This window comes from Gossypium hirsutum, chromosome A05 (assembly GCF_007990345.1).
Source record: "Gossypium hirsutum isolate 1008001.06 chromosome A05, Gossypium_hirsutum_v2.1, whole genome shotgun sequence".
NCBI classification, from domain to species: Eukaryota; Viridiplantae; Streptophyta; class Magnoliopsida; order Malvales; family Malvaceae; genus Gossypium; species Gossypium hirsutum.
This window is the reverse complement of record NC_053428.1, coordinates 110,240,537-110,264,841: the sequence shown is the minus strand read 5'-3', so window position 1 is coordinate 110,264,841 and position 24,305 is coordinate 110,240,537. Positions and strand designations below refer to the sequence as shown.

The window sequence follows — 24,305 nt, the reverse complement described above, 5'->3', positions numbered from 1 at the left end:
AGAAGAAAGATACAGTTCGACCAATCTGATATTCAAGACCATGTCGAGCCTTTCCCAGAGAAGGTTGTGGGAGCACATACAAAACCATGGTAGAATGAGATGAATGCTTTGTGTAGAGATGTGCGAGCATTGCACCCTGATGTACATGACATGGACTGGTTGTTTTGTTCTAACAACCCTTTGTCTCCAGAAGTGGCGGCTGTGAGTCTACCAACCGAGTTTAAAGTGTCTCCAGAAGTGGCGGCTGTGAGTCTACCAACCGAGTTTAAAGTGTTGAAAGAGATGTTCAAAGGTAAAAGGGATCCTTGGTCATGTCTCATGAAGTATAATGATTACATGAATGTGTTAAGGGCTTTTGATGCAACAAAATGTAAAGCTTTTTGACGACTCTTAAGGGAAGCGCAAAAGATTGGTATTTGTCTTTGCCACAAGGCTCCATTCAAAGCTTATCGCAATTGGGTCATTTTTTTTAGAAGATTTCGAGCCCATAGGACAATAATGAACATTCTTATGAGTTTGATGTTAGTGAAACAGAGGGATGGAGAATCTTTGCAGGATTATGTCAAAAGGTTCCATACAGCCACGTTGAACACAAAGAACTTGGAGAACCAGTGGGCCATTGACGCCTTCATTATGGGAGTCCAAAATGAGCACGTGAAATATTCGTTTACTGATAATAGGCCACAGAGTTTGGCAGATTTGTATCAGAGGGCGCTTAAGTTTTCTGAGGTAAAGGAAATTAAAGGAGCAACTCGCAACACTTTTTAAAGGGATGATAGTCAATTTAGGGGTCGTCAGGGTGTGCGCAGCCAAGAAAGTCCTCCTTCTCAGAGTTTGCATGTACAAGGTGGGGACAACAGAGGAACTATTCATAAAATGAATCACTAAGGGCAATGCAGAGGCCTCAGGGCGAGCACAAAAGAAGGTATGTTTCCTATGGAAAATTTGAAGCTTACACTCCTTTAAATGCTTCAGTACACATTCTTAATCAAGTCAAGAGTTTGGACATTTTGCCAAGCCCTTCACCTATGCAACGTAGTCAGTTAAGAACCAACTCGAGAGACAAATGTAGTTTTCACAATGACAGGGGGCACAATGAGGATTGTTTCTCTTTGAAAGATGCTATAGAGAAGGCTATTAGAAATGGCGAGCTAAAAGATTTTGTGGCTTAAGATGCCTCGTCATCAATTTAGAGTTCACAGGGCGCTAATAAAGGTAAACAGAAGGTTAGAGCCACAATACATGTGATAATTAATACATATGAAGAGTGGGTGACCTCTAAACTTTCTACTTTTTAAGTATGTTGTTGCCGCCTATTGTTTTAAGTTTTCAAGTATGGTTAAAAAAAACCTTCAATTAAAGCTTATTGTTTTAAGTTTTTAACTTCATATTGTTGCTGCCTATTGCCATTTCTTCCCGACCATACTTAAAACCCCAAATTTAGAACCTTAGTTCTTTAAGTTACTCCAATTTGTGGAAAGCTATTGCAACTTTGACATCAGTATCAGAAATGGCAAAGCTAGAGGGGCTGGCAGGGGCCCGGTTAAATGGTAACATTAACTCAACTTGATATAACGCTCACCTCTTAACATGACACTTGGTATTCTTTAAAATTAATATATATTACTAATTATTTTATTTTATTTTTATACTATATATAATGCATTTGACTGAGTTGGTATCACAAGTTAACTTGATACTCGATCAAGAAAATTACTTAAAAGCTCTTTTTTAATAAAAGTTTAAATATTAATATGATGGTGTTTTCGTCTTTAATTATTTTTATACGAAAAGAGTAAATAAAATTACTTAAAACAACTAAAGAATGTTTAATTATAAATAATTTATCATTTTACTTATAACTTAATTATTGATTATTTTTAATAAATATAATTTTAATATTATGTTTGTTTTTTCATTCACATTGTATCTTAGTGTAATAAAATTTAATTTTTTATAATATAAGTTTTCATCTCTTCTAAATAAAAATATATCTTAAAAAATATTTAAATACGCCTAAATATTTACATGTATAATATAAAATTTTAATATATCTATACTTTATAATATATATATAAGTATGAATTTAGAAAAAAAAATTGAACTGACAAATATAACATTCGATATTCATATATTATTGAATTTTTCATTTTAAATATTTTAAAATTTATAAATAATAATTTTAATTTTATTAGAATATTTTGGTAAATAAATTTAGTTAATAAGAATATTTATCATACTTATAAATTAAAAATTTTAATGAATTTATATGGTTATAAAATATTTATATTTTATATTGAATTACTTTATATTTAAATTATTATGTTTCTGTTAACAAAAAACTAAAAAAATACATTACTTTATTTTTAAATAGCATAACTGTATTTTTTTAAAAAATATAGGTAGTTACAACTAAACATATCAACTAGAGAGTAATTTCAACAATCTTTTAAAATGTATGGAAAATTATCTCTCGTCAATAGAATTTTCCCGATATTTAATAAAATAACATAAAATACATGTCTTGGGTTTAAAAATTTATTTTGTATAAAAATAATTTTTTAAACTTAAAGCATGTAAGTCTGTGTTTGAAAAGCTATAAGGTAATTGGACTTGATTGTAATTACTTGTACTTACCCATATAATTACCCTCAATTTTCAACCTTACGATTTTGTGCTCTGATGACACTTATTTCAATAGAACTTGTTAATTATAATAATTATCCAAGTATATCGACATAGATAATTACAAGCCATTACACCTAAATATGTGATTTTTCTAACATACAATTTTATAAAATATTATTATGACGAGATTTGAACTTAAGAAATTATAATCCCTAAAGCTTCAATATAACTATTTTAACTAAAGTTTCATTTGATTTTCATATAATTTTGATAAGTATATTTTTTTTACATATTTTTTCGCTCACATTATAAATATGTTATAATCTATTATTATTTTTAAGTAAATATATATACTGAGGAAAAAACAAATTTAAAATAGGATAATGTCAAGTGTTCTTTTTAATTATTTTATAATTTTACCATGAAATAATATTTGGTACACTTCTAAAAGAGTTTTTAGACTTCGTAAGCAAGACCTGAGAAGGGTTGACAAGTGTTTTATAACGGTATAGTACAATATTAAAAATATTAAAAAAAGAAAACATGACAAGTTTTTAAGACTACTGAGGGAATAACAAAAGCACATCGTCAATGTACCAAACACTAGCTTTTTTATTATATCTTTAAAAATATGTAATATTATTTAGGATACTGTCAGTGAAATTTGTAGAGTCTATAAGTATAATTAAGAGTTAACAAGTATCTTATAGCCAATGGCAAAGGGGGCTAGCAGGGGCCCGGTCCCTCCTAAAATAAAAAAAAATATTTATACCTTTTATAATTTATAAAATTTTAAATTAATAATGATAAAATTATACTTTAACCTTTTCAAAATGATAAAAATTTAATTTAATCTTTTAAAATTATAAACATATAAACCATTAAAACAGTACACTATCGTAAAAGTATACAATACCCTAACCAAAATTTCTAGCTCCATAACTTCCTATAGTGAAATATTAAAAAAAATGTTGAAAATAAGAAAGGAAATGAGGAGAGCGCGATTGGCGGGCAGGCGAAGAGGGTTGACTTTGTACAGTGAGAGAGATGGCCACGCAACGCATCTATATCTCCATAACCCTAAGCCAAACGGCGCTTTCTCCTGTCTCTTTCTTCACCAACGTCACCTCTCCTCTTAATTTCTACTCCGTACCTTTCCCTTGTACTTTTATTTACATATTTATATACAACAAAGCAAATAACCATTTTCATCAAAACCAGAACCAAAATTCCCTTTCGCTCTTTTCTCTCTTCTCTGGTTTTGGATGATGTTCATACACTTTTTTCTTTTCTGTGAATTAAAATGATGTCCGAACAGCAGCAGCAAGTGACATTCATGGAGATGAGTAAAAACAAAGGCGATCATCGAAGCAGGAGAAGATGTATGGAGGAAGGAAGGGTTAGGGTTGATATGAGTGGCATGTCACTGGATTCCTTTCCAATTCTTTCTCTAAACTTGGCTACTATCTCCAACTTGGACCTCTCCAATAATAATCTTGAGGTATGTATATTCCTTCCTTCCTATCTATCTTTCTTCTTTTCTTTTCATTTCTTTATTTTACATCCAATATTTTTCTTTTCATACAATAAAAACTTATTCTGTAATGAACAACCATGGTATTCGTGTCTCTGAATTCATTTTTGATTAAAATTTTTCCCAGAAAATATCCAGTGGCCTCTTATTATTTTCATAAACAGCTTAAAACATAATGGTTCAATAAAATAATTTTCATACTTTTTTGCTTAAAGGTTCTCAAATATTCGGAAAATGGAAAATAAAAAAAAATTAAGTCAACTCAACGAATAATCTTCATAAAAATTTGAATATTGACATTTCCAACGAGGGTAGAGTGTTTGGTTAAAAGGAAAAATAAAAAATCTGAACTACCGTATTGATCTTAAACCCATTGTTTCCTTTTTATGGATAATCGTATAAAATGATGGGGGTGAATATAACGAATCGAATACTACAAGGACTGGATGTGAAACTTATCCAACAATATTTATTATTTTAATTTTGAATAATTTTATTAAAAGTTCCGATCATATTTTTTTTATATAATACTCAGAATTATTTATAGTACTTTTCTAATCTATAAATAAAAAAATAATTTAATTTATTTCAACACACTCAAATCAACGTCTTTTATATTGATAGCAGTGGTTTTCAATTAGTTAAATACATACTTATAAAAGACAAAAAATCAATTGATGTGGGATGATGAAAGGTTCAAGGGCTATTGAAAGAACAATTAACTCACTTTAACCTGACTCAGATTTATGTAAGGGGGAGCTTATGATATAATATATGATGTACTCTGGTGTACGTTTTTTTTTTTATTTTGGTTCAATCGTACTCTGGCGTACGTTATGAAAATTGATGGTTTTGGTTTTATTATATTTTTAATGTTTTAATTTAATTAATTTGATAATTTTGTATCAATATTTAATATTGTTGTGATATTCAAATCCTCAACAGTGTCAGCTTTGCATTGATTTTTATTCACCAGCTTTATGGCAATTAGTTGAATTAGTTAATTAAATTAACAATGGGAATGACGTAAGTGTTTGAGCTGTACGAAATTGCGGGCTTTGAAAGTACAACCTGAATTAATTAATTTTATTTTTTTAATAATCTCATTACCCTCCTCTTTGAAGTCTTAATTTTAAGGTTTGACCAGTTTTAAGGTTTGAAGGGAATTAAGTAATGTAAATTATTTGGCAGAGCATACCGGAGTCAATGACCGCCAGGTTACTGAACGTGGTGGCCTTGGATGTGCACTCCAATCAGCTTAAGTTTCTACCAAACTCCATTGGTTGTCTGTCTAAGCTCAAGATTCTCAACGTCTCCAGCAACCTTCTCCATACTCTCCCTAAAACTATTGAGAACTGCAAGTCCTTGGAAGAACTGAATGCTAACTTCAACCAGCTTAGCGTGCTGCCAGACACTATTGGATTTGAGCTCATCAACCTCAAGAAACTGTCAGTCAACGCAAACAAGTTGTGTTTCCTGCCTCAGTCCATCTCTCACCTCACATCCCTACGAGTTTTGGATGCACGCCTTAATTGCCTCAGGTTTCTTCCCGAGGACATGGAGAACTTGATCAACCTTGAGGTTCTCAACGTAAGCCAAAACTTTCAGTGCCTTGAAAACTTACCCTATTCCCTCGGCCTTCTCGTTTCCCTTGTGGAATTGGACGTCAGTTACAACAAAATAACAAGTTTGCCTGATTCCATTGGCTGCTTGAAGAAGCTCCAGAAGCTTTGCGTGGAAGGAAACCCCCTGGTTTCACCACCCATGGAGGTGTTTGAGCAGAGCTTGCAGGCGGTTAAGGAGTACCTGAGTGAGAAAATGAAAGCCGGGCAAAGCCCCCCAAAGAAACAATCATGGGTGGGGAAGTTGGTGAAGTGTGGGACCTTCAATGGCAAAATAGGTGGCCGGCGGGGGGAGAGAGAGGGGTTCATTATGATATCCGAATATAGGTCCATCGAGGGTCTCGCTTCGCCTCGCTACATGGGGTTGTTGTCACCTCGCCGACTCTTCTCGCCTCGCTACATGGGGTTGTTGTCACCTCGCCGACTCTTCTCGCCTCGTACGTACTTGACCGAATGAGGAAATTTTGAAAACCAAACTTTGGTCTCTTTCTGCTGCTTAGAATATATGTTTGCTTTGCTGTTTTTAGTGAATTTTAGTATAGAGTAATGTCTGTATGCATGAATGTGATGATAAATGATGAGCCGCACGTATGTATCATGTATGTAGGTTGAAGTTTAGCTTGACTTTGAGTGCTCTCTTGGTCTGTACGTACATAAATGTGTAATGTCTTGTTTGCCAAACATTTGTTGATATAAAAATATGTATGCTAGTATTTGTTGTCATGTACCTAATACGTTTTACTTAATCCAATACCTTTATTTAAGTTTACGTTTTGGACAATCAAATCACAAACATTATCGATTGATAATAATTTGATCACTTTTCGTAACAGCCTTTTAAGTGCACTTGAATCTCACTGCCAGTGAAAGTCATGCCCCTATTGTTGAGCTTCGTCTCCTTTGTAGATATATTTTTTATTTATTTGTAATGTTTTTTGATTTTATACAATTAAAAGGTTAGTTCTTGCACGCGCAGTATTTGATATCTAGTTATAAATTTATATCTATTACCCTAATTACTTTTGGATTATTATTTGATACACCATCTAATTTTTAAACTTTAAATATAACTTTAAACATGTGCCAATTTTTAACCTCTCGTAGAATTAAAAATTTTCATCGTCAATATATCAAATAATTATTCATTATTTTTCAATTAAAATGTTTAACTATTCGTGTTAATGGTATACTTTAGAATCGTTTCAATCCTCGTAAAATCTACAATTATAAAATTAATATTATATGATAATAAAAATTAATTAATTAATTAATTATTTTTAACTTAAAACTTCTAATTTAAGAAATTTATTCTTTAAAATCAAATGTGAGCACAATAAATTAATATAGAATTTTTCATAATCCTTTGGTATTCTATTAATATATTTTTCACATATTACAATCTTGTTTAATGTAATGTGTATTTTTATATAAATTTTGATATACCAATTATTTATATTATATAAATTTTCACATGTTGGCAGGGTTAAGGTAAAAATTTTTTTTAGGGGATCGAAATTAAATTTTAATTTTTACAATAGTAAAAATACAATTTCACCATTTGAATAGTCTATATCTTTATAATTTTCAAAAAATTAAATCAAAATTTCATTATTTTTAAGGGGATCAAATGCTATTTTACCTTTAAAGGATTAAGATGTACTTATGTCAATCAAATACAAAATAAATTCACTCAAACTACCATAAAACTAAAACAAAGTTAAACTCAAATCACTATAAAAACAAACAAATTAAACTTTGTGGGGAAAGTTTATCATGTTCTATAGCGGAGTTTTTTCACGTAAATGCCGCAAATTGTTCTAATCAACCTGTTTTGCTGTAGTGAAAGATGGATATTAGAAAAGTTATGTATGTGTAATTTAGGGACTATTATCTTAATATATATAACTTTTACACATTAACCTTAATTTCTAATCAACCATCATCAAATAGAAATTAGTTATTAGAATATCTACACATATTTGGCTCATACTTTATTTAATAACTAAAACCCAATAAACCTTAACCAAATTAGATAACTTTTAATTTGGACTAATCTTTTTATGACAGTAAAAAATAACGTGTAATTACTATTATTATACATGTGATGTTCGTATTTCTCCCACAGTTTTAGAATTTTTTAATAAAATTCTTTGAAATAAAATTCTTGAATATGATAATAAAAGAATTACAAGAAAAATAAAAATGGATTCACGAAAATGGAAGCATAAGGCTGGCTTGACCAATAACATTGGCACATGAAGTTATTTTGGTATGCATGTATATTTCAAATGCATTAATTGCTGCATGATTGATTCCATGGCGAAATAATGAATTATTATTTGATAATTGAATAATTGCATGGTTGACGTTAACTGCTTAGAATTAATTTAATTATGTGGTTACTATGAAATTAATCGCATGCTATTGATTTTCTTTTTTCTTTTGGGCATGCATGCTATTGACTTTGGTGAATGAAAGTAGGTGAAGTTAAAAAGGAAGAAAATACTAATTCGATAATGTGTTGTTGGGGATTGACTCGTATAAATAACGAATAAGAAAAGTAGAGATGAATAAATATAAAAATTTTACGTGGAAAACTCCTCTGGAGAGGATAAAAATCACAAACAAAAGAGACTTTACTTAATGAGAAAATAAATGAAGAGTACAAGATGGAGAAAATAACCTAAATGAGCAAAACTCAAAACTTGAATACAAAGCTATCTCAAAAACTCTCCCCAAAACTTTTCATCAAATCTCACGTAAAAGATATTTTGTCAACTCTCTAAACAGGGTTACGAAGACCCTTTAAATAAGCTAATATTAAAGTCCTAATATGACTAAAATATTCCTAGACTAATAAGAGTTTAATTAGGAAAAGATAGAAGAGTCTAATTGGGAGAAGAAACCAGGTTGAGTTGGTAGTGACGTCATGTTCGGCTCGTCGGGATGCCATGCAGCGCGTTGTTTGGACTACAGGTTATTCTCGTCGGGATGTCTGTACTTTGTCGTTGTGATGTTGGCTCTTCCTCGTCATGATGCCACTGTCTGTTTCTTTCGAAATGCGAAGTACACTCTACAGTGTTTTACCAAAATAAAACATTGGAGAGGATGAAGCTTAGTAGCTCGTATTGTTTTGATACTGATGGGTGTCGAATTCACTAAAAAAAATTGTACACCTAAACCAAAATTAAATTAAATTTACAATATAATGAGTAGGGTCGATCCTACATAGACTGAATTGATTAATTTTACGATTTCTTCTAATTTGTGAAATTAAAGAAAATGATGGTTAAATTTAAATCTTAAATAAATAATAGAAATTAAATAAAAATAAAAACTAAATAAAAATAAGTAAATTTAAATTATTAAATTGAAATAAAACAAATAAACGAAAACTCTTGCTTCAAGTGTGATTTTGACTTCGGATTCGAATTGATCTCGGACAATGGATTTTTTCCTCCAATCGATAAGTCGGTTATAAATATTAAGGAATAACCTCAAACCTCCTAATTCTTCCATAGTTGTATATTAACTACAGTTCAACTAACCTACCAAATGAATATTCTTGAAAACAGCTTCCACGATTCAATTCCTCAGCAACCTTATACGAACTAGAAGAACTCGACTCAAATCAATGGCCTCAGCTACACAAGCCATTTAAACTTGATCATTAACTCTCTTGATGAATCCAGCCATTCACTGAATTGGTTACGTCAATTTGTTCTTCGATGGATCGACTATGACAATTACAGATCGCATTGGTTCACCAATTGTATGCCATCTACCATTGAATAGAGGGGCACCTTTCTCGATTTGATGCTAAAATGATGTTGTAATATAACGAGTCTATTCCCTAAATCAAATAATTTACGAATATCAGTATGAAAAATATTTAAATGTTAATTTAAAATTTCACAGTTCAAACACTGAATTAATTATTAGTCTAAAACTAGATTAAATCTAACTAATCATAAAGCTAAAAACAATAATAGAAAAAATAATAAAAAAGGAATTTTTATTAAAAAAAAAAAAAGAGCAATGGTGGTGGCTGTACCATGTGGCCCCGTTTCTATTCCAATAGTGTATATACAGTGTATATATACAATTAACGAAAATAAATTATATTAGAATGATTTTAAAATATATAATTTTTAGACAGCAATAATAAAATGCCACATCATCAATTTTTAAAAGATTTAATATAATATTTTGTACTTAAATTTAACTTTTTTTTTCTTAATTTGGTACTTAAGCTTTTTCTAGTCTAATTTGATACGTAAACTTGACATTTTTTTCTAATTTAGTACTTAAACTTCATACTTTTTCTTAAATTGGTACTTAAAACTTCTTGGGGTCTAATTTGATACTTGAACTTGACCTTTTTTTTAATTTGGTACCTAATTTTTTTTTGTTCGATTTGATACTTGTGAAATGTTTTACAAATTACTCCATTATACTAACAATGTTATTTTTTTATGAAGTAGCAAAAATAATTAATGTATGATTGACATGTGACAGATGATATGATATTTTTTTATTTTTTATTTTCAATTACTTTTAGTTTTAATTAATTAATTAATTATTTTATTTATTAAAAATAATGAATTCGTTTTAATTTGGGGTTTTAAAAAAAATTTAATATTAATTCGTTAAGCATAGCTCAATCCTATTTATTAAACATGAGTTTCCTCGACAATATTTTTGTAGCATAACAAATTTTTTTTTAACGCCGTTAGTGTTTTGTGTAATTTATATAACATTTAATAAATTTAGGTACCAAATTAGGAAAAAAATGTCAAGTTCAGATACTAAATTAAGCCCAAAAAAGTTTAGGTACCAAATTAAGAAAAGTAACAAGTTCAAGTAGCCAAAAAAAAGTTTAAGTACCCAATTAAGAAAAAGTATCAAGTTCAAGTACCAAATGTTATATTAAACCTTTTTAAAAATATAAAAATCTTATTATACGTTCATCTATATTTAATATCTTCTCTACTTAATTTAACTTTAATTAAATTACTTAAGAAATTAAAAATTCTAATAAATAAACAAACATGTCTTCTTCTATTGTAATTTTTAAATCATTTTAATATTTTAAAATTTAATCCTCTTTTATTTCTTTGCTTTCAAATCGTGTTTTATTTTTAAATTTTTTTTAATTTCTAGGTAGGAAATTTTTTTTAAATCAAATTTCAGAATTTGATAAAACCACAAATGGTGGTTTTAATTTTTCAAATTTTTATTTTTTACAAATGGTTTTTTTTTTATTTTTTTAATGGTTGATTTTATTTTATTTTTTCAATTTGTGCTTATGATTTTTATCAATTTTTAGTTTTTAATTATTGATTTAAGCATTTTCAAAATTTATTTATTTTTTGTTATGTTTTCTTTCAAGCATGTAGTTTCAACATTTCTCCCAAAATTTTAATTATTTTAATTAAAGTAAAATTAAATTAAATATGATATCGTATGTGATTGAGCTTAGAATAATATTTATATCTCTTTAAAAATTGATGATATAACATTATTTTATTAATATCTAAAAATTATATATTTTAATATCATCTTAATATAAGTTATTCGCGTAAATTCTTTTTTCCCTTTTTGAAACAAATATGAGTGGCGGGTATGGTTTGTAATGATCAGTGGTTTTCTCGAATCTATTATAAAACATGAATTTTCTAGCATAAAAATTATCGGTAAAAAAAACCAAAGTTAAATTTAAAAAAAAATTCCTTTTTTGATCTCATGACAAAATAGTGACAGGAGGGGAAATTTAAAAAAAAATTATTTTTAAGATAAAACAGTGAAATTGAATATCGATTTATAGTGAAAGTTGGTTAAATTATTTGAAAATATCGATTTAAAAAAGTAATTGAGTTATTAAGTCGATTTCTGGCATATTGGTTAAAAAAGTTGCAATTATCTCAACGTCTTTTAAGTATATATTTTTTTAATGTATTTTTAGTTAGTTGGGAAATATTTTTTTTGAAATTTTTAGTATATTTGATGAACTATATTTTTATATCTGTTTTCGTATAAAAAATTTTAATACGGCCAGACCCATGATTAGGTCTAGCTTCAATTCTTTAAACCACTTTTTTTTAACTTGTATGCTTTATCATCTTTACGATTAACAACAGAATCTTTAGGTTGAACAATTTCACTATAATTTCTAATCATTCTAGAATTGCTCATAGCCTTTCTCTTACATATAATAGTGAATAATGTACTTTATTACAGTTAAACCTACGTCTTTTTGTATTAATAATAATATTTATGTCAATTGAACTATGACCCAATCGGTAAGTTTCCTGAAATCTAATTATAAATATTGATTATAAGACTGACAAATAGGAATAATCTAACTATGATATAGAATTAATTTCCTAAAAAGCTTGTTTAAATTACATTAGTATTTAGTATATGATGATTTTGATTATTCAACTTACTTATCTGATTTACATGTGGCTGCCGGCTTTTAATTTTTTTTATGCACAGTAATGGTAGTGAGACAAGGCAATTGGAAACAGAGTTGAGAGGTAGGAATATCCACAACTTAGTGAGTCATAGAGTGGAAACAGAGATGACACTGCTACTGAAACCCATTACTCGGCTATCTCTCTTCCAAACCCATTTCCAGATTATTAATAATAATAATCCAAGAGCAAGAGCAAGAGCAATCTCAGTATCATGTAGTTGGAGTCACGAAGCTCACAAAATAGTGCGTGAATTTGATCCCAAAATCCCCATAGAGAAAGCCATAACTCCCCCCTCCTCCTGGTATACTGATCCCTCCTTTTATGCTTTTGAACTCGATCGTGTGTTCTACAGGGGTTGGCAGGCTGTTGGTTAGTACATTCACACCTTGTTGCATAATATTCCAAGATTCTTTACTTATATGGTTGAATTTTGATTCTGTTTTTCTTTTTTTCTTTTTCATCTTTCAGGGTATACTGAACAGATACAAGAACCCCGTGATTTCTTCAGCGGCAGGTGCCACTCGTTTATCTAATTTTGTAATAATAAACCCACTGAAACCATAATTTGGCTAAGATAACTTTGGAATAATACTGCTACTATCTTATGGTCCTTGGGAAATTTAAGGGTAGAGTAAATGAAATATGATCAATTTTTTTTCACGTGTAAGAAGGATTGAAGTTTTCTTGTGTTCATGCAGACTGGGAAATGTAGAGTTTGTGGTATGCAGGGATGATAATGGCAAAATAGCTGCTTTTCACAATGTTTGTAGACATCATGCCTCTCTTCTTGTGTCCGGAAGTGGGAAAACGTCCTGTTTTACATGCCCTTACCATGTAAATCTGTTTGTATCTTTTGTGATTGACTTAATCAACATCCTGATTTTTCCATGTTTTTGACCTTAAATTGTTTTAGCTTCTTTTATTTCTGTCTCAATGTGAAACTTCATCCTAATCTGCAACTGGGACCTTATGATGTTCCCCGCAAATTTCCCTTTTCCACTTTATGCTATTTTTGTTGACTATTGTTCAAGTTGCTTTTATAAACAGATGGTACTTTACACATCCAAATATTCCACTTAAAGTGGAAAATCCTCACAAATTAATTTGTGGCAAAATGACGATTTTTCTCTTGAATAAACAACAATTCCTTTTCTATAAGTGACATCCTTGCACCATTTGTGCTGTTCCGATATTCCAATTATGACTTGAAAATCACAGTAGTTTGATTAAACTCTTCTTTACTTACCATTTACCACTAAGATGCCAACCAGTTTATGCACTAGATATAATCCAAATCCAATATTTTCTGCAGGGGTGGACATATGGTTTAAATGGAGAACTTCGTAAAGCGACTAGAATTTCAGGAATAGACGACTTCTCCATAAATGTATTCCGTCGAGTACTTTAACATAATTGTTTGCCTTTTTGTTAATACAACAGCAATCTTTCTTTTTCTTGTGTGATATTTTCCTATTAAATTAATAACTCTGGATATTTGTTGCGATTGATGATAGGATTTTGGACTTGTACCTATAAAAGTTGCTACTTGGGGACCATTTGTTCTTCTTAATATGGACAATGAGATTTTACAAAAGGACAATATTGATACTGACAACGTTGCAAGTGAATGGCTTGGTAGCTCCTCTGAATTATTTAGCCTTAATGGAGTTGATACGACACTAACTTATGTTTGTCGACGTGAGTACATCATTGAATGTAACTGGAAGGTGCGTCTCTGTGGTTAATGGAAGCTCCTTCATTTAATTTCTTGCTCTTAGCTTTTTATGATAATACCTAAATGATATATGGAGTTTCCTTGTAGTTTTAATGATGCTGTCTGTATGCTGTCTTCTGATAAAGCATTAATTATTATTATCACTAGCACTAACGACATTATGTTGTCTTGAATATTAAATTGCATATTCTCCATGTTAATGATTATATGATTGTTGTCCAAAGCTTGCTGAACATACATGGAGATGGCTAGTTGTATTTTGTTTCTTTTACTTACAGGTATTCTGCGACAACTACTTGGATGGTGGTTACCATGTGCCATTTGCACACAAAGGCCTTGCATCTGGTCTTTCACTTGATTCATATACCACCTCAGTATGCTTCGGTCTGACCTTTCTGCTAGTTATATTTAAGATTAAAATGCTATTTGTTTGGCTTGTAATGTAATATGGACATGCTTAAACATGTCATGTTTGATGTTTCTGATTTACTCTTTTCTTATATTGTGTCACAGTGTAACAGTGATAATTGTTTATGAATAGATATTTGAAAAGGTTAGCATCCAAAGTGCTGAAGGTGGCTCTAAACAGAAGGAAGATGATCGGCTTGGATCAAAAGCTTTTTATGCTTTCATATATCCAAATTTCATGATTAACAGGTCTTTATGTCCATTCACATTTTATCACTTGCCTTTTGTCTTTGCACTTATTCCAGTAATATATATTTTTCTATTGGTCTTGTAGGTATGGACCTTGGATGGACACCAATCTGGCAATCCCATTGGGACCAAGGAAATGCCTTGTAGTGTTCGACTATTTTCTTGAAGCTTCTTTTAAGGTAATTTTATTTATTATATGATATTATATGCTCATTGTAGTTTTAGAATATCAAACATGTGAAAACATAGTATTCACAATGCATAGTAGTAGTAAGCAAGTGAATAAATTTTATTTTGTACCTATAAGCTAGATACTTTGAGCATGGTAAATTATGACACTTGCAACGATTAAAGAAAGGATAAATACATCATGTAAAAAGAAGATAAATTTTGTTTAGGGCATGTTTTGGGATTCTTCCCGTGTTAGTCAAATACATAAGACAAACATGATCTGACATGTTTAGTTACTAGGCTTGAATAGCAATGCCTTCTTTTTTATGCTATCACTTGTAATATACAAGACAGAGGAATAGCAAGGACAAGATGCAGCAGGTCTGGATTTTCTCTATGTCGGTTCTTGTAAGGACAGTAGATGGAAGAAGAGAATGTTCTTTATATTCATCTTAAAGGACTCTGCTTCTTCCATCTACTGTTCCATGTATAAACACTAGTAAATTTCGAGACTTTGAAACCACCCATAAAGCCTTGTCTGTCACACAGTCTGCAGGTGACAAGTCTCTCTACATATAGTTGGCACGTTAGCTTGCTAGAAACAAGTTCTTCTAGGATATGCATGAACACAAGCAACTCATATGGACTCAGAACTGAAAAAAAAGAGAAAGGGTCCAGAAGTGTTTTAGGATATAAGCAATCACTGTCAGGTTTTTAAACTGGATGAGCTGTAAATGGCCTGCATAGAATAGTTGCCTCTTAGATGCCCAGCTATTTCCTTTTATTAATTTGTGGATTAAGCATCACTGACAACGTGAGCAGTGAGCCTACCAGAAATTAGAGGAACTCCTGCATGCTTACTGGCAACTACCAGGTTGAAAGCATATAACCTGTTGTATCTCCTGAAGAATACTGGATTCACACAGGCAGCAAAAATTTCAGACTTGGCACTGGATCAGTTTTCCTAGTTGAAGACTTGAGATTTGAGGTTGGTAACTTTTAGAAAGACAGAAACCTTTCCACCCCAAGTTCTTCTATCAAAAGCAAGGTTGGGTACTTCTAATTATGTATGGGAGATAACTGGTGGAAACCTGTCTGTTTTTGAGACATGAATGTTGGTTGCAGTCTTTCAAGGGTAGGCAAAGGATGACATATTTCCTGATGTTGTTGTTATTTGTTCAGGAACGAAAGGAAGGATACCGTAATACTGAGTAAAACAATCATCTAATGCATGCACCATATTATCCCAGATAAAGAAAATAGTAGCCTTTTGATTACAGATACTGAGTGTCACTCTGCAACCATGTCTATGTGCTTCTCTATGCACAGTATGTACTTGGAGAATGATGATTGCATCAACCATTGTTCACCTGCCCTCAGTCACACATGCATATACATAATTGTCTCTTTTCCCTATATCAAATATTTGATTTCGTTTTGTCGAAAAAAAAAGTCTGATTTTGTGTTGGTGAACAGATAGTCAAGCGTTTGCTTATAATGTGAAAGATTCTGCACATAAAGCTGTGAATTATGAAAATATTTTGTTTAAAAGACTGTTTTCATCACGGCTTTGATCTTATCCTGCATAAAGAAACCATTCAGCTTCTTTTCATTAGATTGTCAGTATATAATCTTCGTGGGCTCAATAACTCAAGTGTTGTTAATAATATAGATTATAGAAACTAAAACTAACATTTATAAATAAGGCACCTTGTGAATTGTTCTAATTCCAAATTGAACTTTCTCGAAACTATCTAGTGTTGTTGGTTATCACTGAATGGTTTAGGTGTAAAGCTCCTTCAACTTTTGGATGGAAAATATTAAATGCAAAGAATATGTCTATGTGAAGAGTAAAGAAGGCATATATATATACCGCAAAATCTTTTACTGTACCTCTATGTCTTGAGCTCTGAATTCTGCACATATACTAGATACATGCTTCTATTTTTGCTTAAGTTTTAGAGTATACAAGGTTAATGATAGGTAATGTTGTTTTAGAGGAGACTTATGCTTGGTTTCATATGCATTAGCCTCTCAAATGTTGTGTTTATGTATGTTGGGCAGTTCAAAGTGCATGCGTGTGTGGGATGCTGACATTAACCTGGGTTTGAAAGTTCCTCTTACATAATATTGATGTTTTCTACTTGTTATCCATAGTTGCAGTCTGTAGAATTCAACCATTTTTCTATTTTATTATAGAGAAGATTTTCTGTGCGGCATGTATTCTGTAACTCATTTCGTTTTTCATGTATTGGTAATATGGTTCCTATTTAACCGAGCACTTGTTTTGGCCTTAGGATGACAAAGCTTTCATTGAGAGAAGTCTAGCGGATAGTGAAAAAGTTCAGGTACTAGCAAATAATCTCTGGTTTTGTTTGTATGCTCAAAATTTACTGTTAATCTTGCAACCTCCAAAACCTGTTTAATAAAAAAGGAAAATACGCAGATGGAAGACATTAGACTGTGTGAGGGTGTTCAAAAGGGTATTGAATCACCTGCATATAGTACAGGAAGATATGCGCCAAATGTTGAGAAGGCCATGCATCATTTCCATTGTCTGCTTTACGATAATCTCATAAACTAATTCACCTTGTATGGGAATAACATTTGAGAATTTTCTTCTGTTTGCTGAATGCATTTCTAAACTGCTGCTTAGCATTTATCGAATAAGGAAAGAGTGAGAAGGGAGTACGGGTAGTCCTTGGTATTCATGTATATGAGGGGGAGGAGGCAAGGGATAATAGGGGGAAAGATGAGAGGTTTTTGGAACACATTTGGGGAGTGAAGTCTTGATGGATAGGAGGGAGAGAGACACTTCTGGCATGTTAGCTAGAATGGAATAGAGTTATGATTGAAAATCTATTCCATGGGAATGATATAAATTTGTAACATAATGTAAAAATATAACAATTATTTAGTTGGGTGGAATGCAATGGAATGAGCAAATTGTAATAATAGCTTTACACAAAAAATTTAGCCTTCCATTTAAATTTTCATCTTTTTGGCAGTTAAATTTGTATTGTTTGTCAAATCATCTCAAAAGAGATGGAAAAGTTAATTAATTGCTAATGTGGCAATACATGTGTATGCCACGTCAACAAAGTTAGACGTTAATTTCTCCGTTTATTTTTTTGGGGGGTGTTTTGACAAACAATGAAAGTTTAACCGCTAAAAGAGAAGAAAAATTAAATAAATGTTAAAATGATTTTTTTTTAAGTTGATGGGTCAAATAAGTTATATGTCTTAATAAATTTATAAATTTAATTTTTTAAAAGAATAAAAAACAAAAACTAGAAAATGTTCAAATGACTTTTTAATAAATAGTTATTACTATTTTTCACAAAATTATATACCAAAATTGCAATTTAATTTTATTGAAATTCTACTTCTAATTGTTATCAAATTTGAATTATAGTGGAATGTTTTGGTCAAACGAATAAGATGAAAAAGATATCTAATAAAAAGTTTATAGGTTAGTGTTAGATAAATTATAAGAAATTGAAATAATTAAGTAGTTGACGAGAATCAAATTTCATAGGTCTAAAGCACACCGTTTATGTGTGTATACCGGTATCAGAAAAGTCATTTTATGATTCTTATTCGACAAGATAAGAGGCAATTGTTATAGAATATATCATAAAATTTGATTTATCCAAGTAGCCCAAAAACTGACCCGATGAAGGAAGGGGCGACATCTCCCCGGTAGTTCACTACTCTGTTAGCTCGCTACCTCGCTATTTCGTCACCTCACTAGTACGCGAGATCTCAGTAGGAATAACTTTAAGGATATGTGTCGAGCCTAAAAGAGAAACGTATCGTTATACATGACATCATCTAATTACCTTTAACATATCAGATCAAGAAACTATATCTTATAAATATACAAAACAGCTTTTATGAAAAAAAGATAGACAAGAGCCTCAACACTATTATATACCATCACAAAAGTAATCTAATTTTTATATGTACGAGTTTTCTCTCTTATTTTATTTTACCTTTTTATCATAAGAACACGATGAAGAAAAGTTTGTGCTGACTTAATCAATTTACTTTTCTGGATTTTTGCATTTGTAAGTGTTGTCCTCCCCATATAATAGCTATTTTGCCTCATGCAGATGCTTTCTTTACGCTTTTTAACAAATTTTCTATTTTTGGATCTGAAATCAACCTTAAAATCCTTTGGTTTTAAAGAGAAAATAAGAATATTCAAAGCTAAAACCCAAATATTTTCCTAGGTTTTGTTGTATGTATTTTGTTGTTTTTTTGCTTATAGTCGAATTCTAAGGTTTATTAGTTTGGCTTTTGAAAATGGTGGTTTTGGCTACCCTTGCATGGCATGACTCTTGTTCTATTTTATATATTTTTAAAATTAGAAGTAAATTGAAATACTGTGTATCTACTAAGGATTAATTTTGTTATTATACCAATTTTAGAATTGTCATATCTATCTTTTTATCATAAAGGTAACAGAACTTAATGGAACCAAATAAAAAAGACAAACATAATTAGTTAGACAACCAATTTATAACTTTTTTACAGTTGAGTATTCAAGAAAAAATTATAAGCAGAGCTAAGTGACCTGTAATATAACTTATTTATTTTACTTTGCTTTAGATTTTCTTTTTAATAAAGACCAGTTCTCATTACATCTGCTCATAGTTTGAGTCACTCATCTAAGCCTAAAGATCTATCCAAAAAATAAATTTTGGTAAAGTTTAAAGCTTATTTCCATATAAGTCGGGTCTTGGGTTAGATTTTTTTTTGCCTAAACTTAACCTGGCCTAAATATATTATGTTATAAAAAAGTATTATATTAATTATACACGTTAAATAATAATTATATATTTATATTTATATTTATATTTATATTTATATTAAATCACTAACTAAATAACAATTAAACTTATTATTCAAAACTTTATAAAAAAAACCCGTCGAGCTAAATAACCTGAACCAAAATATAAAATTTTAAAAATTATATTTAATACAATAAAATATTTATTATATTTATTTATATTTTTAATATAATAGAACATTTGTTATATTTATAGTAGTGTTTGTAATATAAATACTTTTTAATATGTTAGAGAACTTTTACTTTAATATATTTAGTATATTATATAGTTTTTAAGAATTTATTTTTAACTAAAAGTTAATTTTAAAAAACTCAAATATAGAAGAATCGGGTCAGACTCGGACTTACCTTTCTTAACTTGGGTCGTGTTTGGACAAAAAAGCAAACCCATTTTTTAGGCCAGACCGAGTTCGAACTTACAAAAAAAATTATCTAGATAAATTATAAGGACCTAGCCCGACCTAATCCGTAAGCACCTCTAGTTCTTCTCTCATATACATTGTACATGATTTTACATATTTAATTTTTAAATGTATTAACTAATATATTATACAATTTAAAAGATATTTACTAATTAAATAACCTTTGATTTTAAAACATAATTGAGAAAATAAAATAACATTTTAAAAAGAATGAAAATAAAAAAATTAAGTAACAACCAGTAATAAATTTGTTATGTATAGATGATGAAATTCCAATAAACTTATTGGAACGTCTCATTGTCGTGCATTAACTATTCAATCATGAATGCTTAGCCGGGATCCTTGTACATGGTGAATAACCAAATTAAAAATTCATAAGAATGAAGATTCTTGTACATGATAAATAACCAAATTATAAAAAGTCATAAAAATAAGAATCCTCGTACATGGTAAATATCCAAATTATAAAAATTCATAAGAATATATTTTATAAGTGAAGAATGTAGTAGAAAATATAATATCCTGGTGCTCGGGTCAGACATAGGAATGTTACAATGAACAAAACCTTATCAGTTTAAAAACTTTCTTAAAAAAAATTAATAAGACATTTTACGAGAATAATAAATAATTTTCTGTTAAAACAAATATTAAAAAAGATCGAAAATATTTTTCATGAGAACTTTTACTAAAACTCAATCGACAAAATAACACAAATTCGATATTAGAAATAACCCAGAACGAAATCATTGGGCAAAGGTATTTGAACATTTAGGCAAGGAAAAGATGGCCATTTGTTCAAGTGTTGGAAAACAGAATACGAACATTGAAACAAAGAACACAATTTGTTTAATCATCAACCATATTTTCCCCGTCTTCCAAGAGATATCCGTCAACTTCATTACCCCAAAATTATGCTTTTCAAAATGAAACCAGTTCTGATATTAGCCATTATTTGGTCAAATCAAAGAACACTTTTGGGGAACCTTTTAGAAACAAAAGGCCACGGCTCAACCAATCACTTGGATCTAAATCCAAGATCCTCAAGACTCATGACCATAATCAAAATGGCACTATACATGTAGATGCAAAATCTGATATTCAAATCAACAGTATGTTTTGTGTTGTTTTCTGAGATACAGAGATGTATCAATCACTGATTAATTTAATATTATCCCATTGTTGGTTTTGTTCAAAAGCAAAATCTACTTAACATTCAGTACATACCATGGTAATGCTAAGGACTGAAACAGAGATGTCGTTAAAACAAAAAGGCACATAAATTTAGCTTCAATTACCATATTAGAGAAGAAGCTTCAATTACCATAAGAGGAGAAGATACACCCCACCCAGTAGAGGAAAGGTTTCAAGCATTTATGCCCCTCAAAACCGTTGAATGAAGCAGGCAAGCAAAAGGGGAAACCCCCGTCACCTCTTACTCAGGCTCTGTCCATCTCATTTCTTAACCCCTAACATTACACGACAAAACCATTTACAGAAGGAAAAGGCAACACTATAATCCCCAGTTATCAATCAGACCATGTGATTGGAGTAAAAGGGTTTTGAGGAGGCTGGGGAAGCATGCAATGTTGCTGCTGCGCCCAGTTATGGAGGGCGTCTCTTGGCTTCAACCCATCCAATTCATACCCATGCTCTTCCTGCATACTTCCATTGTTGCTACAGTTCTCTTCTACATCCATTTCATCAGTTTCCATCAACGCTGGAACTTGCTGTTCGCTATCTCTACTTTCTACTGAAGCAATCTGAGAGGGAACCCATGGAACAACTGCTAGACATCCTTCGTTTTCCATCTTGTTCTCTTCAGTTTCGGCTGATTTCATGTCAGCTGCCCGTAGAATTTGGTCTGCACAACAAAAGTCCAAAATCAGAACTAGAAAAATACCGTAAAATCGAAACAGCGACAAACTGGAAATGAAATCATAAGAAACGTACTCTTAAATCCGGAGAGGAGGTGAGAATCGAAAGAGAAGGAGAGGGTAGAAGGAGGGGAAGACAAGGGAGGTGTGTCATGAAGAAGAAGTGGGTTTGGGTTAAAGAGAACGATGGCCTTTTCGTGATTCTCAGGGAGGGAGTCTTCCTCAATTATGGGGGGCAAATCAGCATCCAGACGACGAATCTTGGTGGCCGGCGACGAAAGCGAGAAATCGGAGAAGTCGTCGTTAACTTGATCGATGTCCTTTCGCTTCAACTTCCCAATCAAACCCATTTTCTTTTCTCTTCCTCTTTCAACAAATCATTCCTAAATAGTTGAGAATTTGGAGGGTATAAAACTTGAGAAATTTAAACGAGGGATCAAGAAATTTCTGACAGTCTCTGGAGAAATCTCTAGAGTATTCCAAAATGGAAGTGTAGAAAGCGGTCGTGCCTTTTTCCTTTTATATTATATAAAATTTTATTTTATAGGTATAAAATTTTAATTACAACTTGAGTTTCCGTTTCTACCCATATAAAATATTAAAATCACAAGTACAATAGGGGCCTTTTTGTAAATTACTCTTTTAACAATTTCATTATAAATTCTGATCATATTTATTTTTTAAAAACAATGCCTCGAAATACCATAGTCTCTCTTTAATTCATAAATAAGATGATAATTCATTTCAACGCACTCCAACAATGCGTTCTGCATTAATAATAATATCCATACCTATTGAGTTAAAACTTAATTAACTATTCTAATTTTTTCTTTACTTAATCATGAGAAGTTATGAATTATTATCCAATATATTTTTTTAATAAACGCTTATAATATTAGGATAATAATAAATTTAATCTTTTTAATTTTTTTTTTACTATTATTATAAAAGCATGTAAAAGTCTTAACATAACATAGTATCTCGAAACAACATCACCCCAACATCAGAATGTAAAAGGGGGCTTAAACAGTGCGAAGGTTGTTGACAAAATGAATACAAGCAAGGCAAAATACATTCAGTGGAACAAACAACAATAGAGCTTCCAAGTTTGGCCAGCATGTTCGTACAGCGGTTGCCTTCCCTGAATGTGTGTTGAAACTTATGGCGTTCAAATTGGGAGATAATGGTCCTGCAATTATGAACAAGTGAAAATAATAGGGGGTTAGTGATAGTGTCATTCTTGATGTAAGCAGTGAGAACAATAGCATCAAGTTCAACAATTATATTTCTGATATTAAGATCTTTAACAAAATGCAACCCATCCCTAAGTGCTCACAGTTCTGCACACACGCTCGTGGCTAGGGGAATGTGTCGATGGCTTCCCACGATCCAATCTCCTTTACTATCCCTAATCAACGCTCATGCTTCTACATTCCCTAGGTTAGAAAGTGAAAAGCCATTTGTGTTCAGCTTAAACCAACCTTGAGGAGGAGGATGCCACCGAACGCCAACAATACCAAGGATTGGAAAGGACTTAATAGGGGCTGAGATAGCAAAATACTCCATGGCTTTATTAGTGACCTCGTTACAGTTCTTTTGCTGCAAAAATCGTGTTGTTTTGAGTAAACCATATTTTCCATAAAGCAAAAGCAAACAACACCTTCCAAGGTATACTGTGAATATGGTAGAATATGCAAATAGTGAAAGTCATCATGATCGGGTCACCTAGATGGTAGAATATGCAAATAGTAAAAGCCACCGTTGGCAGGCCACTCGGGATGGTAGAATATGCAAATTCTAAAAGTTATCATTAGCGAGCAACCTAGGATGACAGAGTAAAATAAAGACTATGAAATATGAACTAGATAAATGAAATATTGATGAGATTGGTATATCATGTTTACACATAGATAAACTGTAATTTATTATTGGAAGCATGGTAATACATGTAGATTGTAAAATGAGATTGTACATTAATTGGGTATATGAGACATGAATAGGTGAAATGAAATAGATGATAAATAATCATGTATTAATTGTATCTTTAACACGTTAATGCTTTTGTATTATTGACTTAAATAATGAAAGTACTACTAAGCTTTATTGCTCAGCATATGATTTGTTTACTCCGTACGTGGGTGTCATTAGATCTCGTAGTCTCGATGAGTGATTCAACATCCAACCTGTAGCTCTTGACTCAACAAATTTTGTATAAATCCTTTACGTTCTAATATATAACATGTACCTAAAGTTGAGTCAATTTTATAATGTAAATGGTCATTTTGGAACCTTGAATTAGTAGAAGTCAAAATTGAATTAAAGCATATG

General features: G+C 30.9%; 3 protein-coding genes and 1 long non-coding RNA gene across 7 annotated transcripts; 2 read left to right on the top strand and 2 right to left on the bottom strand.

Moving 5' to 3' along the window:
* Positions 1-3,670: 3,670 nt before the first annotated feature.
* Positions 3,671-6,497, top strand: LOC121229714 (plant intracellular Ras-group-related LRR protein 6). Its single transcript, XM_041114613.1, has 2 exons — positions 3,671-4,129; positions 5,354-6,497. Exons 1-2 carry the CDS (start codon positions 3,932-3,934, stop codon positions 6,239-6,241), a joined length of 1,086 nt encoding a protein of 361 aa, XP_040970547.1. The 5' UTR covers positions 3,671-3,931; the 3' UTR covers positions 6,242-6,497.
* A 5,736-nt stretch (positions 6,498-12,233) lies between these two features.
* On the top strand, positions 12,234-17,781 carry LOC107904302 (choline monooxygenase, chloroplastic). Of its 4 annotated transcripts, none has more exons than XM_041114610.1 (10): positions 12,234-12,632; positions 12,732-12,777; positions 12,962-13,097; positions 13,576-13,650; positions 13,778-13,990; positions 14,277-14,372; positions 14,540-14,655; positions 14,741-14,834; positions 17,124-17,174; positions 17,273-17,781. In XM_041114610.1, the coding sequence occupies exons 1-10, from the start codon at positions 12,275-12,277 to the stop codon at positions 17,408-17,410; spliced, it is 1,323 nt and encodes a 440-aa protein (XP_040970544.1). In that variant the 5' UTR covers positions 12,234-12,274; the 3' UTR covers positions 17,411-17,781. The 4 variants fall into 4 exon arrangements, with proteins under 4 accessions (XP_040970544.1, XP_040970543.1, XP_040970546.1 ...); XM_041114609.1 differs by having other exon boundaries at positions 12,280-12,632; positions 17,261-17,781; XM_041114612.1 differs by lacking the exons at positions 14,540-14,655; positions 14,741-14,834 and having other exon boundaries at positions 12,280-12,632.
* A 518-nt stretch (positions 17,782-18,299) lies between these two features.
* Positions 18,300-19,392, bottom strand: LOC121229713 (uncharacterized). The gene is made up of 2 exons (XR_005927634.1): positions 18,822-19,392; positions 18,300-18,625 (listed from the first exon to the last, which is right to left on the bottom strand). It is a non-coding gene; the product is annotated as an uncharacterized lncRNA (long non-coding RNA).
* A 1,855-nt stretch (positions 19,393-21,247) lies between these two features.
* LOC107904304 (uncharacterized) lies at positions 21,248-22,493 on the bottom strand. Its single transcript, XM_016830629.2, has 2 exons — positions 22,054-22,493; positions 21,248-21,964 (listed from the first exon to the last, which is right to left on the bottom strand). Exons 1-2 carry the CDS (start codon positions 22,325-22,327, stop codon positions 21,630-21,632), a joined length of 609 nt encoding a protein of 202 aa, XP_016686118.1. The 5' UTR covers positions 22,328-22,493; the 3' UTR covers positions 21,248-21,629.
* Positions 22,494-24,305: the final 1,812 nt, after the last annotated feature.

What these genes read in the sequence shown, in the direction of transcription:
- LOC121229714 (XM_041114613.1), top strand. Translation starts at nt 3,932, where the DNA reads ATGATGTCCGAACAGCAGCAGCAAGTGACATTCATGGAGATGAGTAAA. An exon ending in TCTCCAATAATAATCTTGAG is followed by an intron (nt 4,130 to 5,353) that starts GTATGTATATTC and finishes ATTATTTGGCAG; the next exon opens with AGCATACCGGAGTCAATGAC.
- LOC107904304 (XM_016830629.2), bottom strand. Translation starts at nt 22,327, where the DNA reads ATGGGTTTGATTGGGAAGTTGAAGCGAAAGGACATCGATCAAGTTAAC. An exon ending in CCTCCTCTCCGGATTTAAGA is followed by an intron (nt 21,965 to 22,053) that starts GTACGTTTCTTA and finishes TTTGTTGTGCAG; the next exon opens with ACCAAATTCTACGGGCAGCT.
- LOC107904302 (XM_041114610.1), top strand. Translation starts at nt 12,275, where the DNA reads ATGCACAGTAATGGTAGTGAGACAAGGCAATTGGAAACAGAGTTGAGA. An exon ending in TCATTGAATGTAACTGGAAG is followed by an intron (nt 13,991 to 14,276) that starts GTGCGTCTCTGT and finishes TTTTACTTACAG; the next exon opens with GTATTCTGCGACAACTACTT. An exon ending in CCAAATTTCATGATTAACAG is followed by an intron (nt 14,656 to 14,740) that starts GTCTTTATGTCC and finishes TTGGTCTTGTAG; the next exon opens with GTATGGACCTTGGATGGACA.